This window comes from Trachurus trachurus, assembly GCF_905171665.1.
Source record: "Trachurus trachurus genome assembly, chromosome: 5".
NCBI lineage: Eukaryota > Metazoa > Chordata > Actinopteri > Carangiformes > Carangidae > Trachurus > Trachurus trachurus.
Window position 1 is genome coordinate 33,506,466 of NC_139896.1, and position 15,054 is coordinate 33,521,519.

Sequence of the window (15,054 nt, forward strand, 5' to 3'; positions counted from 1 at the left end):
TTGACCAAGCATACAACTCCTTCTTCCCAATTCTATACACAACCTACAATTAACATACAAACTAAGCCTGCCACAAAACCAGAGACACACATTCTGATCGTATGAACACAGAATCAGAGCAGAATGGGATCTGCAAAGACATAATTAAGATAAATAAGACAAGATAGCAAGAATTATCTACTAATGGAAAAGGACAAGAGAAAGAAAAGGTAAGTTAGTTTGAATAGAATGTGTCAACAATTCAAAGTGCTTTCTATTTTACAAGATAAAAAGCATCAAGACATGAGGCAAAAGACAATTTAATAAGACAATTTAGAGCCCAGTAAAATAGAAGCTAAAAATAAGTTAGTGAGAAAGTGAAGCAAAGGAGAGGAGAAGTCACAGTACAGTGAAAGTGCATATTCCCAAATTTCATTTAATAGAAGTTGGTGGCAAACAGAAAAGTTTGAAGCCGGGATTTAAACAAGCTGAGAGTTGGAGCACACTTCAAGCTTTCTGGAAGTTTGTTTCAGATACGTGCATGGATAAAAACTCAACGCTGCCTCTCCATGTTTAGCTTCGACTCTGGGGACAGTAAGCAGACCTGTCCCAGATGATGCGCAAGGCTCAAAAGGTTCAAAACACAGCAGCAGCATCAGAAATGTATTTTGGCCCTAAACCATTCGATGGCATCTAAATCCTAAAAAAAAATTTCAGATAGGCTTTAATTTGCAAAAGAGAAACTTGCACCTTGACGGATGGATAAAACTGACAGTTTGAAGATACCACTGTAGGTGCGAGTCCATGTTTGAAGGCTTTGGAAAGCTCTGCATTTCTGATACGCTATGTTCCAGTCAACAGTTGTTCTATAACCTCTATGACTGTGGTGCACTTCCTGCATCAAACTGACATTGGTTTGGCTTTACGCAAACACAAAGCTATTTATAGCATCTCTCCCACTTTATTTTCTCCCTCCCTTGCTCTCCCTCTCTCTCTCTCTGTCTTTCTCTCTCTCTCTCTCTCTTTCATGTATTTGCATTTCTGCTATGCAAACAGGAGTCTGGTGTCAAGTGCGTCAGTTGCTTGTCCCTTTTCTTTCTCAAGCCTCAATCTATCTCAAAATCCCCCCCCCCCCACCTCCCCCACCAACTTTCCTCCATTTCACTGTAGCTTTCCACCTCTCGCTCACCTTCACCCCCCCCTTCCCCTCCCCTCCCTCCCTCCCTCTATCAGTGTTTTCCTTTGCTCAATTGTTTTGCTGTAGATTTGACCGTTATGATTAATGACCTCAAAGCCTGAGGAAAGCAAACAGAGAGAGACACTCTAAGCTCGCCCTTCCCTTACAAACCTCCTCTTTCTTTCCCTCTCATATGTCGACTGCTCTTATGTTCACACCGAGCACATTATCACTCCTGGAGAAAAGATAAGATATGCATAAATAATATGAGTCAGATTACCTGAGAGAAAGATTTTAAATACACAAAGTTACAACAAACACCTTCTGGCAGACACAAACAGCTTTCCCTGACCACTGCTTTAGAGCCCCTGTTGATTATTCTACTTATGTGGTTTGGTAAGTTTAACCCATACACAATTTGGGATCATGATTCTCTATCCACCTTTTTCCGAACGTCAAAAACGTAGCCTGTTTGCCGGTTTTGCTCTTCCGGTGGAATGTTATGTTTACGTTTCCATGGTTTCAGTAGTCGCGGTAAATGCATGGATTTTTTTTTAATTTTTTTTTTCAATGAAAATCTGTAAAACGCATGGATCATCACACCAGCTTTTAACAGTGGATATCACACAAATTGACATCCGTGTTAAAAGCCAGCGTTAATAGATCCATGCGTTTACCGCAACTATGACAACGACTGAAAACCATGGAAACGTAACCGTACAATTCCACCAAACCGGCAAAACCGGCTTCCGGGTTTGCCCATAGATGACGTTCAGAAACTTGTGGATACTAGTGCAGTACATTTACAATGTTTGTGGTTGTTTCAGAGCTTCTGTTGTCCTGTTTGTGTTCAAAAAGGGCTGGAAGTTGCCGTACTCCAAACTGTACTCTAACACAGAATCAATATTCATTAGATTCACATGACGTCACTGTGTTTCTGCGCCGCCATATTTGTGTCCGAATCAGGGCAACCTGGGCACAGATCACAGCATGTCACGTTACCAGAACAAGTGGAGTAGTAGGAGGAAATCAGCAAGAGACCGAAAATTGACGTTATTTGAAAGATGCCAGGATTATATTGTGCTGTTGACTGTCGCCAAAGAAACCCCGGACTGCAGTTTTATTCCATCCCAAAAGACGTAAAGTTATAGGCGGAATAAATGGTTGACTGCAGGCAGTCTATCAGTGGCAGCATGGGCTGTGACAAGTCTCACAATAAGAGGGGATTCACTTTTTTTTTTAATAACATGGATACATTGAATTCTGCATTTTGATTACTTTCTTATTAATTACTCACTGATTATGCATTCAGTCTTTATTTCTGTGTAACAGACCGTTGCTAAGGAAAACGGGCCGTTGCTAGGGACGCCGCTCTGATCAGCGGAGCAGGGCAGAAGAACTATCCAGGATTTTTACCTTGTGTTTCATTTTTACCAGCTTCAGACTAATTGTGATGTTAGAAAAATGACTTGTAGCTTGTTAGAGGGAGAGTGGAGGCTCTCTGCCTCCCTCACCGCTGCTGGAACCAAACCTGCGATCAGAGCGGACAGAGCGGACGGGCCAGCGCAGTGTCACAGCTGTGACCAGCTGTGTCTGTGCCACCGCGAGTCCGTGACACAAACGTGTCCCGTAACCGTCATCTCTTATGACAGACAGGACTACATAAATGTGCACATCGTAACATTTACATGATAATTCATCAATCTACTGATTGATTATCAAAAGCTCGTTGAACCTTGTCGACCGGGGGGAGGGTGAGGAGCAAACAGCGGAGAAGTGACCGGACTTCGGACTTTAATCAACATTACGTCTCAAATTAATTAATTAATTCATAAACTGTGTAATAAGTGGGATAATATAGAGTTTGTCTGTTGTTATAGAGATATAAACCCAGACAGGATGCATGAAACCCTGTCATTTTGTCAAGAAACTGTCATTTCCATCCTGCGGTTTGCATGCTGTCATATGAGGAGACCTGTCAAATCGGACACAAATATGGCGGCGGTCCCTTCGACGTGACGTCACTGCAACCCATGAATAGAAAGAAAATAGCCAATCAGTGCTAGGCTAGCTGTTTACCCCTATTTCCAGACTTTGTGTTGAGCTAAAGCTAACAGTTTGCTGACTCCAGCATCCTGAAATGAGGGTGGTATCAATGTTGTGCCCCAAGAACATTAATAAATGCACATTATCTAAAACAAATTTACCTCTGGATTTTAGTCGACCAAGAGCTTTACTGACCAATTTGTAACCACAAAGAAGCAGGAAATGATTATTTTTTTTACCTTTGCCCCTCAATTTATTGTTCATTATTAACAAACTCTGCCCTCAGTGATGCAGCCTTCCCGCTGTGCAGCAGAAGCCCCATCACAGACCGCACTCTGCTCTTTGACTTTGGTATAATTGTTTTCTACTTACCCTGTTTTGCTCATAGAGATCTGGTTTGCTGGTTTGAAAATAACCTATTCCGAGACACCATCACATCCAGCACGATGTGATTAGGACACCATGTAAAATCATTTTCCAAGAGCAATAAAGAAAGTGATTTCATTTTCACTGCAGAATACAATGATTGTTCCTCCAGCAAACTAATAGTGCTATCACACAGAAATCATTGCACTAGAAGTAACAGTTCCATTAGAGGCCGAATGATAACGCAGAAATGGAATTGGGGCTTCAAATTGAATAATGTTGCAAGGAAGTGCATTTGTATTGTAGTTTGTTTGGTGCCCTGACTGTGCCATGTACAAACACAAATGCAAGATTGTATTGACATTGAATCTTCAATACACAGATTTCGTCCACCGAACATCTAGCTCATTACACATAGAGAAATATAGCTATAATTCTTTTTGCCCACCGCTTGAGAAACACCTCTAGCAGGTCACTGTAGGCACGCCCATCCCTTTACTTGACCTTACAGTAGCAGCAGTAATTTATCTCAGCCGCTATACTAGCTGTCTTGAGGTGTGTTTTGTTTCCTCATAAATGGCTGGTGCCAAATAGTGTCAGACTAAGAGGCAGGGAAGGCCTCTGGGAGCGTGTGTGAGTGTGCCTGTGTGTTTGTTTCTGTGTGTTTGAATGCTTTTGTGTTTCAAGCTGCGGCCTCTGGCTGTGACCCCACTGTTAATCACACTACAGCCAGAACAACCACAGGCTCTATTGCCTCTACTGCTGTTACAGTCCTCCTCTTTTCTATCTATGCTTCCCTCTCTCTTTCTATCCCCCTCCCTACAGTTACAGTATCTTCTCTACTTCCCACTTACACATGATCTTTACCCACCCCTTCTGCCTTTTAGCTCAGGGATACGGTCTCCCTCGCCTTTGTCATTCTCGTTTCCATGACCTCAAACCATCACCTTCACTTGAGCCTAAACCTTCCCTCTGGGCTTCTTGAGGTCGGTGTTTCTGAGCTATATGTATCAGTGGGGTTGTTCTGCCCTTGTTCCTCTGGTGAGCTCGCTAGTTCTCACCTCTTTGGAGTCTGTGTGGTCTTTCGCTCCCTATGGCTGGGTGGCTGGCCAGCAGCCGGGTTGGGAAATGTGTTGATGTGCGATTAGTCAGCCATGTTACTGTGTGATTGCTGTAGAGGGAAGGAAACAGCCTTTGTGTCTGGCCGACTGAAGTGTCGATCTGTCGGTCTGGGCCTGATTCTTAAATTTTGTCTCTTAAAGACTATCGGCAATGACATAACTTGACTCACCACCACTTTTCCCATAACTACAGCACAAATTATGTTGATCACAGCGATAGGCATGAACCTCCTACAGCTTTTCAACAAAAGTTCTGAAACACAGAAGGTAGGTCTCTGGAAATTCCTGTAGCTGTTTGGTGGTGAACTGCATGGCACAGCAAATCAATTTCTGGGTCAACTTTCTGGCTGACTTACCTGTCCTATATCGTTTGATCACATAAAAAGCTTTTGTGCATGTTAGAGAGGTGCAGCAGCAGATACAAAAAGATAAAACGTGCATCCAAACTGCAACAAGACCAAGACGCTCTAGCAGCTCCACAGGCACCAGGTAATTTAAGCTAAATGTAGACATCAGGATGATAGCAGTAACAATGCTAACATCCAGATGTTGGCAGGTACAATGTTTACCCTGTTTATTTTCTTAATTCAGTATGTTAGCATTTATTAGCACTACAGACAAAGTACAACCAACAAACCTGATGGAAAAATATCGGACAAATAACCTAATGGAGGTGCCAAATTAAAAATCAGTGAATCATATTGATTATAATTCATTCAGAATGCATGGGATGCAAATATATGTTGCTAATTTTATGCCAATACATCTAATGCTTAGTGAGACATTTCACTCAAACCTGCAAATGGGAGCCTCATGACAGCATTAGAGGGAAAGTAACGTGATAATAATATTCATCACCTTGTCACCAAGGATGTAATGGTAACTCACCCAAAAGAAGCTGTGATGTGTGTGTTTTTGGACCACGGCGTTTGTTCGACCAAATGATAAACATTGTAAACTTTTGATACAGCTCTGCTGGTGAGTGACTGGACAACTTGATAGATGGCTAACCAACGTGTGAGTGTTAAGCACTCAGTGTTGTGATTATCTCTCTGTGGTCCCTTTTGTCGCCTTGTGACACTCGTGGTATCACAGCAGTTAGGTGTGTGCACACTTGGCGCACACACCATCTCAGGCTGTAGGCAAGCTGAGGCGAAGAGTGTGAGTTACACAAGCTTTGACAGGGCCTAATTATACTTGTCTCTAATGAACTGTAATTACTGACATCCACCAGAGCATCGAGGTCTATAAGCCGAGGACTTGGAGTCATTAGGCTGCTGTGTTACACTGTTTCTGTATCTCTACTGACTGACTGAAAATCTCTGTTTTCGCTCGTTGTTGTGATGTGTTTCTGTCTGCCTAACTGTTTTCTCTTTTCTCTCTCTCTCTCTGCAGTTTGATGGTGACAACATGTACATGAATGAAAACAACCATGAGTTCCTCCCGCCCAACCAGGTAAGTTCAAATTGGCCCTAATGGAGTACCTGCTATTTCATCTGCTGCCCGTGATTGTTGCCTGAGTTGCAGTGCAGCCATTTTCCTTCCACTGTTGTTATTGCTTGTTAGGATGGACGACAAATTGCTGTTACCGAAACCACCGCAGAGTTATATGGCATCAGCTGAAAACAAAAGGATGGAAATAATGCCCCACCCCGACCCCCCCCCCTACCAAAAAAAAATAAAAACCCCAATTAGTTCACCAGTGTTTCACACTGACGGATGTAAGAGAACATTCTGTAACTCAGGTTTGTTAATATACTGTATGTGGTGGGCACAGTGTTGTACATAGAAACATACAGTACATTTCTCACAGTTCAAGAACCTTGAAACTGAACAAAGTTGAATGCTTTTGCTCTAAAAGTCAAAACTATTCACTTTTTCTCTTTTAGAGATTCTCGAACTGTGAAGTAAAATGTATCCTATGAAATTGTAGATATGTACTGAGGCCTTGGAAATACTCTGGACAGGTTGACAGTCAGTCATACAGTAGTGTACATCAAACAGTCATAATTACATTGTGTGCGTATGAGAATACCAGAGTTTCTAAAGCAGCAAAAAAACATCCCCACATCTACAGAGTCTACAGAGAAAGTATTGGACCTTGTTCCTCAGAGCTGACAGTATCAACCATTAAAGGTCCCATATTATGCAAAATGCACTTTAGAGCGGTTTTCTATCAATAATATGCATCCCCGGCCTGTCTACAATCCCCCCTGGTATGGAAAAAGTTCATCCTCTCCCTTTTTTGCTTTCTCTGTCTTTAGAAAATGTGTGCTTAAACAGGCCAGTTGAAGATCTGTCTGTCGGTGACGTCACCGACAGACTCGACGCCACCCCCTAGGTTGGTGGCACCGCCCCAGGTGAAGGTTTGCCACGCCTGAAGAAATTTTCTAAACCGTGCCATTTTTTCCCCCACTTGTTAACATAGCTGTGGTTAAACAATGGCGAATGTACGACCTGGAAGAAGCGGTTGCTCTGTTGTTGGCTGCACACACAGCGCCAAAGTCATCAGATATCACCACATTTCAATCAATAAATGTTTTAAAATGAACAACTAGGCAAGTCTGGTCGCTTTTCCGCTGTCGCCGCCCCCCCCGCTTTATTTACGTAAATGTGGTGATTTCAGTAGCCCAGCTCCTCCTCACTTTTCATTCAAACAAACTAATGCCACTGCCACAGTTGTAAAATTTCATCAATGAGACCAGCATTTAATCTCCTAAAAATAATTGAACCAGCCAGCGGTAAACCTCTAAAAGCATGCGGATACGTTACTTCGCTCGTTTTCTCCTCCGGGAGGAGGACAGATGTCCGTGCCGGCAGATCAGCTCAGTAGAGCGGCTGCTGCAGCAGCAGCCGCTAGCCGCTGCCCTGGTCCCCGGTCGGGGCTCACACAGACTCTGCACTTCTCCCAGGACAGACATCGGAGCAAACTGACCACAGACTCTGGATTAAACTTTCTCGCATTAAAAAATATTAAAACTGTGACGTGTTAACAGTGCTAAAAGCCTGAATTAAAACAGGGTTTTAGCAGCTTCTATGGCTGTTCGTTTGCCGCGAAACGGCGACAGCCGATGCTAATTTCTGTTAGCCCGTCTATGAGGTTTCACATTATACGTTAGCATTGAGCTAAGCGGACTTTATGCTTAGTTGTGATACTGGCTGTGTGTGTTTTGAACGTTGTTTCAAGCCTAGTTTGGGACTATTGTGAGCTACATGAACCACGAGACCGCACTGGCGGCGACGTCAAGAGCTGTCGCCACGCTGTTATATCAATCGCTCTGGCTATAGTGATACATCCACCCATAAACATTAGCCCATGCTATCGTTAGCCACATCCTGTCCCTGAGGCAGAATCTTTCCTACTATGGCCACGCCAAGACCCGCCTTACTAGGCCTCTGATTGGCTGAGAGGGGCAAGGCAAGGCTGTGACAGACGGAGCTCATTAACATTTAAAGGTACAGGCACAGAAACAGCTTGTTCTCAGCAGAGCTCATTTGAGCGACTTTGAGACAGCTGCCATTCAGGACCACGGATCAGTTTGGGGCAATACATTTCGAATACAGTTTAGTTGGACGTCTGACAGCTGAGTGAAATTGATTAAAAAGAGCATAATATGGGACCTTTAAGCTAACTATGCCATCATAAAATTCAAATTCACTATATCCCAATTATGCAATCATACTCTGCGCACTCTATTTTCACTTCTGGCTTTTCGCTGGTAAAAGCCAAGCAGAAAAGGCTGCTTCATCTGAGTGAGTTTTGGCCTCATTACAAAGGATTTATTAAGTTACAATGGAGGGGGAGTCCGTGCTCTTCTACAGAACATGGCAACCATGCCAGATACACTGTAGCACAGCTGGTTGTGAACAACTGGGAGACCATATGGTTGTGTTTGGACAGAGGGATTTGTGGAGTTTGGGAATAAGCCCATCTGACATACACTGGGGAACAGGGAATTTGTCCCTGTCAATTGCAATTATTAGGACCGACCCATAGGCTACAGTAGTTGTGAGTTTCTGTTGCATTCGCCGTTTTGCTTAATTTCTTAATGCTCTGGTTTGTTAAAGTGTGGCTGGGGGCCTAGAGTGAGACAGAGCTGCTAATGCTGCTTCTCCTGCTCCATGATTCCTAAAGTTTATTGAGATATCTCTGGGAACAAATATGTCTGCCACAAAGTGAATTTCAGTAGGATAGTGCTGTTATCTGACAGATTCACCATGCAGATCCTTGGCTGTCTAAAAAAAAAAAGAAAAGAAAAAGAACTCAACAAGTGCTTTTATCGCCTATTTTGATTCGGCACATGAAGTTTTACTGCAGTGCTGATTGACTGATTACAAGTCATGCTGATGCGCACAATGTGTTTTTGCTGAATTACACGGGGACAGATAAAATATCGCAAATGTTGCATGGAGGACAGACACAGGGAGCGGTGATGGGGAGGAGAGAGAGAGAGAGAGAGAGAGAGGAAGGTAGGGATCAAGGAAGCAAGGATGACAAAGAGTGGGAAACAGCATGAAAGACGAAGTGATGGGGATGAGAGACGATTTTGCTTTGCTCTGTGTTAGACTTTGTTTACTCAAGATCCCCTCATATTTGACATGTGCCTTGCTCTATTCTCCGCTTCACCAAGTTTAGCCTCTCCTTCCCTCTGACAGCTCGAACCAGGGAGGGCCTTAGGGGTGGACACACACGCCGACAACAACACATAGAGATGGGAGAAATAGCAACAAAAAAAAAAAAAAACACTGATATGCGCCTCCTTAGCTAATTCCACTTTCTTTTGAGCAGCTTTTAAGCTTGTAGTGTGTCCAGGCTGGAACAGCATACATAAAAAACATCAGTAATGCTTGATGGAGTAAGATCTGTAATCAATAATGTATACTAAATGTACATAGCAAATACTGTTTTTAATCTTAACATGCATTAAATTAACATGGTTATTAATGCATACATACATAGATACATGTACATACATGAAATTAACATATTTAAACACTCCACACAGGAAATGATACAATACTGCTAATTAAACAAGGCTGCAATTATCTTGTATTTATTAATTAACAGTTAGTTTTTTCTGAGATGTTCCTGTAGCTCATTTACCGCCATCCACCAGTGTGAAACTTTGTCCTGCTGTTACAGCAGCAGCTCCTACATTTCCTTTGGGAGCAGCACTGTGGGAGACTGCTCATACAGATTGAGTGTGCACATTGATTGTTTTGTGTACTTATTTTTATACTATTTTCATTGTTAACACACTACAGACTCAAAACCTGCTGAGAGTTAGAAGAAAGTATAGATTTGGTAAAATGGATCCCAATCACAAATGATGGTCCATCATTTTGTGTCCAACGAAAATTAGTTTCTTCTATGCCAATAACAAAAAAGCAGCCTGTACGGTAGATAAACAAGCATGTTTCTGCAGATTAGGTGCTTGACTGGTTAAAGTTAAGTTTAAAGTACATGAAGAAACTGTAACTGTGTTTATGCTTGCATTGTTTGCGAGTGGACTTGGTGAAGGAAACTTAGGGATAGATAGCTGAAGGGATCATTGTTTATTAACTAGTTTCACTCAAGAAACACGTTGTAGAGTGTATACATTAGCTGCATTATCCTTAATATATTCCATCTTGAAGAAAAACAAATCATACAGCCTAAAGCTTACTTTTCTGTGCTTGCTGCTTTATTATCTGACTTCTCTTCTCCATCTTTCTTTCTCCCACTCTCTCTGTGACTCCCCCTCTTTTGCTCTTTCTCTCAGTCATTTTCTCTCTTAGCCCCCCCATCTCCCTCCTTCCATTGCATTTAAATGCATTTGGGTCAGCGGTTCCACCTCCAAACTGTGTGAAAGTGTGTTTTTCAGTGCTCGGCTGTCTCCTACTTCCATGTAATTGCTCTATTTAATCTGGCACACCTATATCAATACGTTTCTTATACATAGGTGCACTCACATAGGATGAAAGCGTGGTAATTCAGACCAAGTAACCACATCAGATAGTGAAATGCTTCGATGGGTATGTTCTCGTGATGAGTCACAAGGAAACAGGGTCAGTGCCATTGTCATATCGATGTTCCCATGAACATCGTATTCTGACCCTGCGTAGTTCTCTGCAGTGCTTCTTCCTGTCTCTCTCCTCTCCCCCGGCGGAGTGACAAAGTGTTAGTGATTCAATGACAAGGTCAGGGACCTTGGTCTTGGCATCAACAAGCTCTTTGTCTGCCCCCGTGGCCACTGACCATTGTCGTGGCAACAATGTAGAAGAGAGTAGCCAGCGACGAGGAGCTTTATTTTGGCGTTGTTTGTGAGAGGCTTGATGTGAATCTCAAGCATGAAAAGAGACACACTAGACACATGAAATCTCAACAGTGGGAAGTGGAAGAGCACCTCCTGAGTAGAGAGCCTTTTTTTATTATTATTATAAAGGTCTTAGTAGACCTTCACCTGAAGTGGGATTTCTCTTGCTAACACTTACCAGAACAGTGGAGAAGCGATGCGATCAAAGATAATGCACTGTGGAGATGCCTTCTCATAGCTGCGCAGCAAAGTGAAAGAAACAGTATACTTCATCAGCACTTTACCTTGACAATGCTTCGCTTTGATGTGTTTCTCCCTGACTTATGAATTCATTTAGCAGAACTGCTGTTTGAGAGAAATATGTCACAGGAAGAAAAAAAAAGAACACGAGAAAGAAATGGAAAGGAGGAGAGAGAGAGAGAGAGAGAGAGAGAGAGAGGGTGGTGGTGGTGATGGGTGTGGGGGGGTTAGAAAGAGAGATGGAGAAACTGCGCAGGGGAATAATTCGGCTAATGGAGTGACTGTTTGGATATTCAGCAGAAGTAGGAACGGAGATTATGATCTTGCAATTAGCGTAACAAGGTTTTATTGATTGGCTGCCGCTGTAGCGTCTTTGCTGCCAAGACGCTGCATGTGGTTTTAACATGCACAGTGTGTGTGTGTGTGTGTGTGTGTGTGTGTGTGTGTGTATGTGTGTAGCCCAGCCAGTCACACTAGTCCCACTACAAGTGGAGCAGAATCCAGCTCGGCGTTACCTCCAAGCTGTGGCCATTTCCTGAGCATCAAAGCTGAAACATTATGGATTGCCGAGTTGAAAGGGTCTGTTTGAATGCCCGATGATAAAGTGGACTACATTTGCATTTTCCACTCACTTTTAAGTTAATGCATTGCCCTCCTTCCCCTTTTAGTAAAAATGCAGGTATGAAAAGGCAGCTCCTGGTAACGAGCGATTTGAAAGTTTGTCTGCCTGTTTTACATGTCGGGAGCTCAAATCAATGCTTTTTTTTTTTTTTTTTGGTACCGTAAGTTTTGATGCCATTTCTCATCCCAGTTATTATGTTGTAAGTCAACGCTGGCAACGATTGTGCTGGCCCCTGGGGTGTTGTAATCGTAATTAGAGGGAGGTGTTCGAGTGCCAGCAGCAAATCTGTGAGACTCATAGAAGCAGAGACAGATCACAGTTTGATGGGAAGTCTTTTTTTTATATATATATATATATATATATATATATATATATATATATATATATATATATATATATATATATATATATATATATATATATATATATATATATATATATATATATATATACGGCAGCAAACAGATGTGATTATTATTAAGTTTGTAAAACACTGTGACAGACTGAACTATAATGAGGTCTTCACGTTATTTTTATTCTCCCTAAACGCTTCTAATGAAAGATTTAGTGGTGTAAGAGCCCTTGTTAACAGATATGATGTCTGCTGAGTTTTAGTGCTTAAACTTCTAGAAACTCCAGTCTGATAAATATGATTAAGTCATCCTCTACGGCTCCCATGTGTCTCTCATCTTTCCCCCATATGTTTCTGATGAACCATTGTAGAACATGATCCCGCAGTCTTTTATGTCCAACCTTTGACAAATCTATCACCTCGTCCCTCTATGCTCTGAATTAAAGGCCCATTCCACCTTTCCAGTTTAGATGAGTAATTCTCTTGTTTGGCTGCAGCCCAAAGCCCAGCCGGCATGTCTGGATCCACGGCCGAGCGTGATTGGTCGGGTTCAGCCGTGTGTGACTGACAGGAAGCCCGCTGATTGGGGGAGACGGTATCTTCGGATCGTTGCGCTGATTAAAGCCTTGCGGCGGCGTTTTGTAAACTCCGGCCGTTCGGGGTCCCTGCACCAGCGCCCTGGCCCTGCTGGTCTGAATTACAGCTCGGCCGCATTAGTCTGATTTACAGCTTCCTCCTGCTGTTTAGATTGGAGCTGGGGACCAGAGTGGCAGGCTCCTCCTTCCCTGCGCTTCCACCTGCCCCCTCCTCTTCCTATTGATTCTCCCACTTTGTGCCTCACCCTCTACTTGTCACCCCAATCTTCCCAATCCCCCGCCTGCTCCCCCTTTAATGCCACCTCACCTGCTTTATTTGGTACATGGTTCATTTGCGAGCCTCCCTCCCCTTCCTACTTCCCAGCAGTTCCTCTTCTCCTCCTGCCTCACCTCTTCTCTTCTCTCCCCTCAACTCTCCCTCCTGCCTTCCCCCTCCCTCCCTCCCTATATCCAATCTCTCTCTCCTCTCTTCATCCTCCTTTTCTCCCCGAGCCTCTGACAACATCCCTTCACCTTTCCTACCCGGCACCTCTCTCACCTGCCCCCTCCCCTCTCCCCTCTCCCCCCCTCCCCCTCTCTCTCTCTTTCTCTCTCTCCCTCCCTCTCTCTCATTCCCTCCCTACATCTTTTGTGAAAATGAAAACAAAGAGCAGCCTGCCAAAATATTTCTATAGCTGTTCGCTGACGAAGCAGGGAGCGGAGACAAAGCAAAAAGATGTGCAGGCATATTTGTCGCGGCAGCAGAAAGATGGAAAGCTCTCTCTCCCCGTGGCCTTTTTACAGTCATTTGGACCCCCCCCCTCCCCAAGCCCTCCCCCCCAACCCAACTCACTCTCCTCTCACGCTCTTGCCCCGTTTAAAAGCCCTCTGTTTGAAATACTCATCTGACATGGCACCACGTATAAATGCACAGCTGTATATTTGTGTAAGGCCCTCGCTCTGCCAAGCTGTCCATCCCCCTGTTGCCCCAGGTGATCAGATGAAACTAATGGCAACCTTAATGTGTTTGTCTAGGCCTCTCACCCCACTGGATAGAATGATGAGAGACCAAACACTCACTCATGCTCTAGATCACATGGCCGACATGAAATGCCAAGTGCCTGTTTAGCGTTTTCATAACCACAGAGATCTCTTACAAAAATAAAACTCAAGAAAAGTTGCTTTCAACTGCATTGCCCTAAGAGCTGTGAAAAAAAAAACCTACAGGTTATTGGAGAGGAAAATGTTCCATTGAACCAAGATTTGTTCGCAAATATACTTGGTTAATTATTGACGCAGGTATAAAGAAAGCCCTGAGCTGACATCAATCTGTGTTGACTTAGGCTAGTTCCTCTCTCTTCAGAGATAATGTTTTTTTTTTTCTTCTTGCTAACCTTGTTAAACAACACACAGCAAAGATACTGGTACAAAGCGCTGGGCAAGTAGCCCAACGGCAGAATATTTTTAGATTATATTTATATTTATGCGTCGGTTTTGAGCCTTTAGTAGTGCAACACAAGTGGAGTGAACCATGTTTAGACAATAGTCAAGCAGAGATTAATTGACCTGTCCTGAGTTAACATGAGTAAGAGTCTGTAGTCGCATAAAAACTTTTTTTTTTCATTCAATTTGTTTTTCATCTCTTGGTTACATTGTCAGGCTTCATTATCCATGAAAATATTGGTTTCAATATTTTTGGTGTGGGCCCCTGGGCCTTTTTTTTGTCAGTATACCCCTTGGCTTCAATCAAACCTTCCTGTCAGCTTTCTGCTACCATTTATGGTGTTAGGGACAGTTTTGACCCAAGTCTTAAATCAGCTGTAAAACACACTTAAACAATTATTTATCATCTCATTTGTTTCTCATCTCTTGGTTACATTGTTAGGCTTCCTTATCCATGAAGAGGTTGGTTTTGCACATATGATTTAAGTTTTAACTCGCATTATTGTTCTTATAGTTATAACCCGGTCAAAATTGACCCTAACACCACAAATGTCATCATTTTAACCAGAGCATTTTAGAAATTTGTGAAAAAAAAGCATTGATGCTATAAACAAATCTATGTGGTACTTTATGCATTTAAAACCTGAAAATGGGTCACCGGTGACCCGAACACAAGAGAAGGGATAACAGAGCTGTTAGAACTGTTTCACATGTGGACAAAGATATAGCATTTTAGCACGCTTTCATTTGCTGACTAGCGCTGAACATAAAGTGCAGCCGAGACCGGTGGGGGAGTGCCATTTTGAGGGGAATTTCAAAACTGGTCATGAACCAAAG

At 42.9% G+C, this 15,054-nt stretch overlaps 1 protein-coding gene across 2 annotated transcripts in view; it reads left to right on the forward strand.

Moving 5' to 3' along the window:
* tox2 (TOX high mobility group box family member 2) overlaps positions 1-15,054 on the forward strand; it is a 103,258-nt gene that overhangs the window by 48,149 nt on the left and 40,055 nt on the right. For both annotated transcript variants that reach the window (XM_083971413.1, XM_083971414.1), the window contains exon 3: positions 6,085-6,144. In XM_083971413.1, coding sequence (XP_083827539.1) covers positions 6,085-6,144 — 60 coding nt within the window. The remainder of the gene's footprint in view (positions 1-6,084; positions 6,145-15,054) is intronic.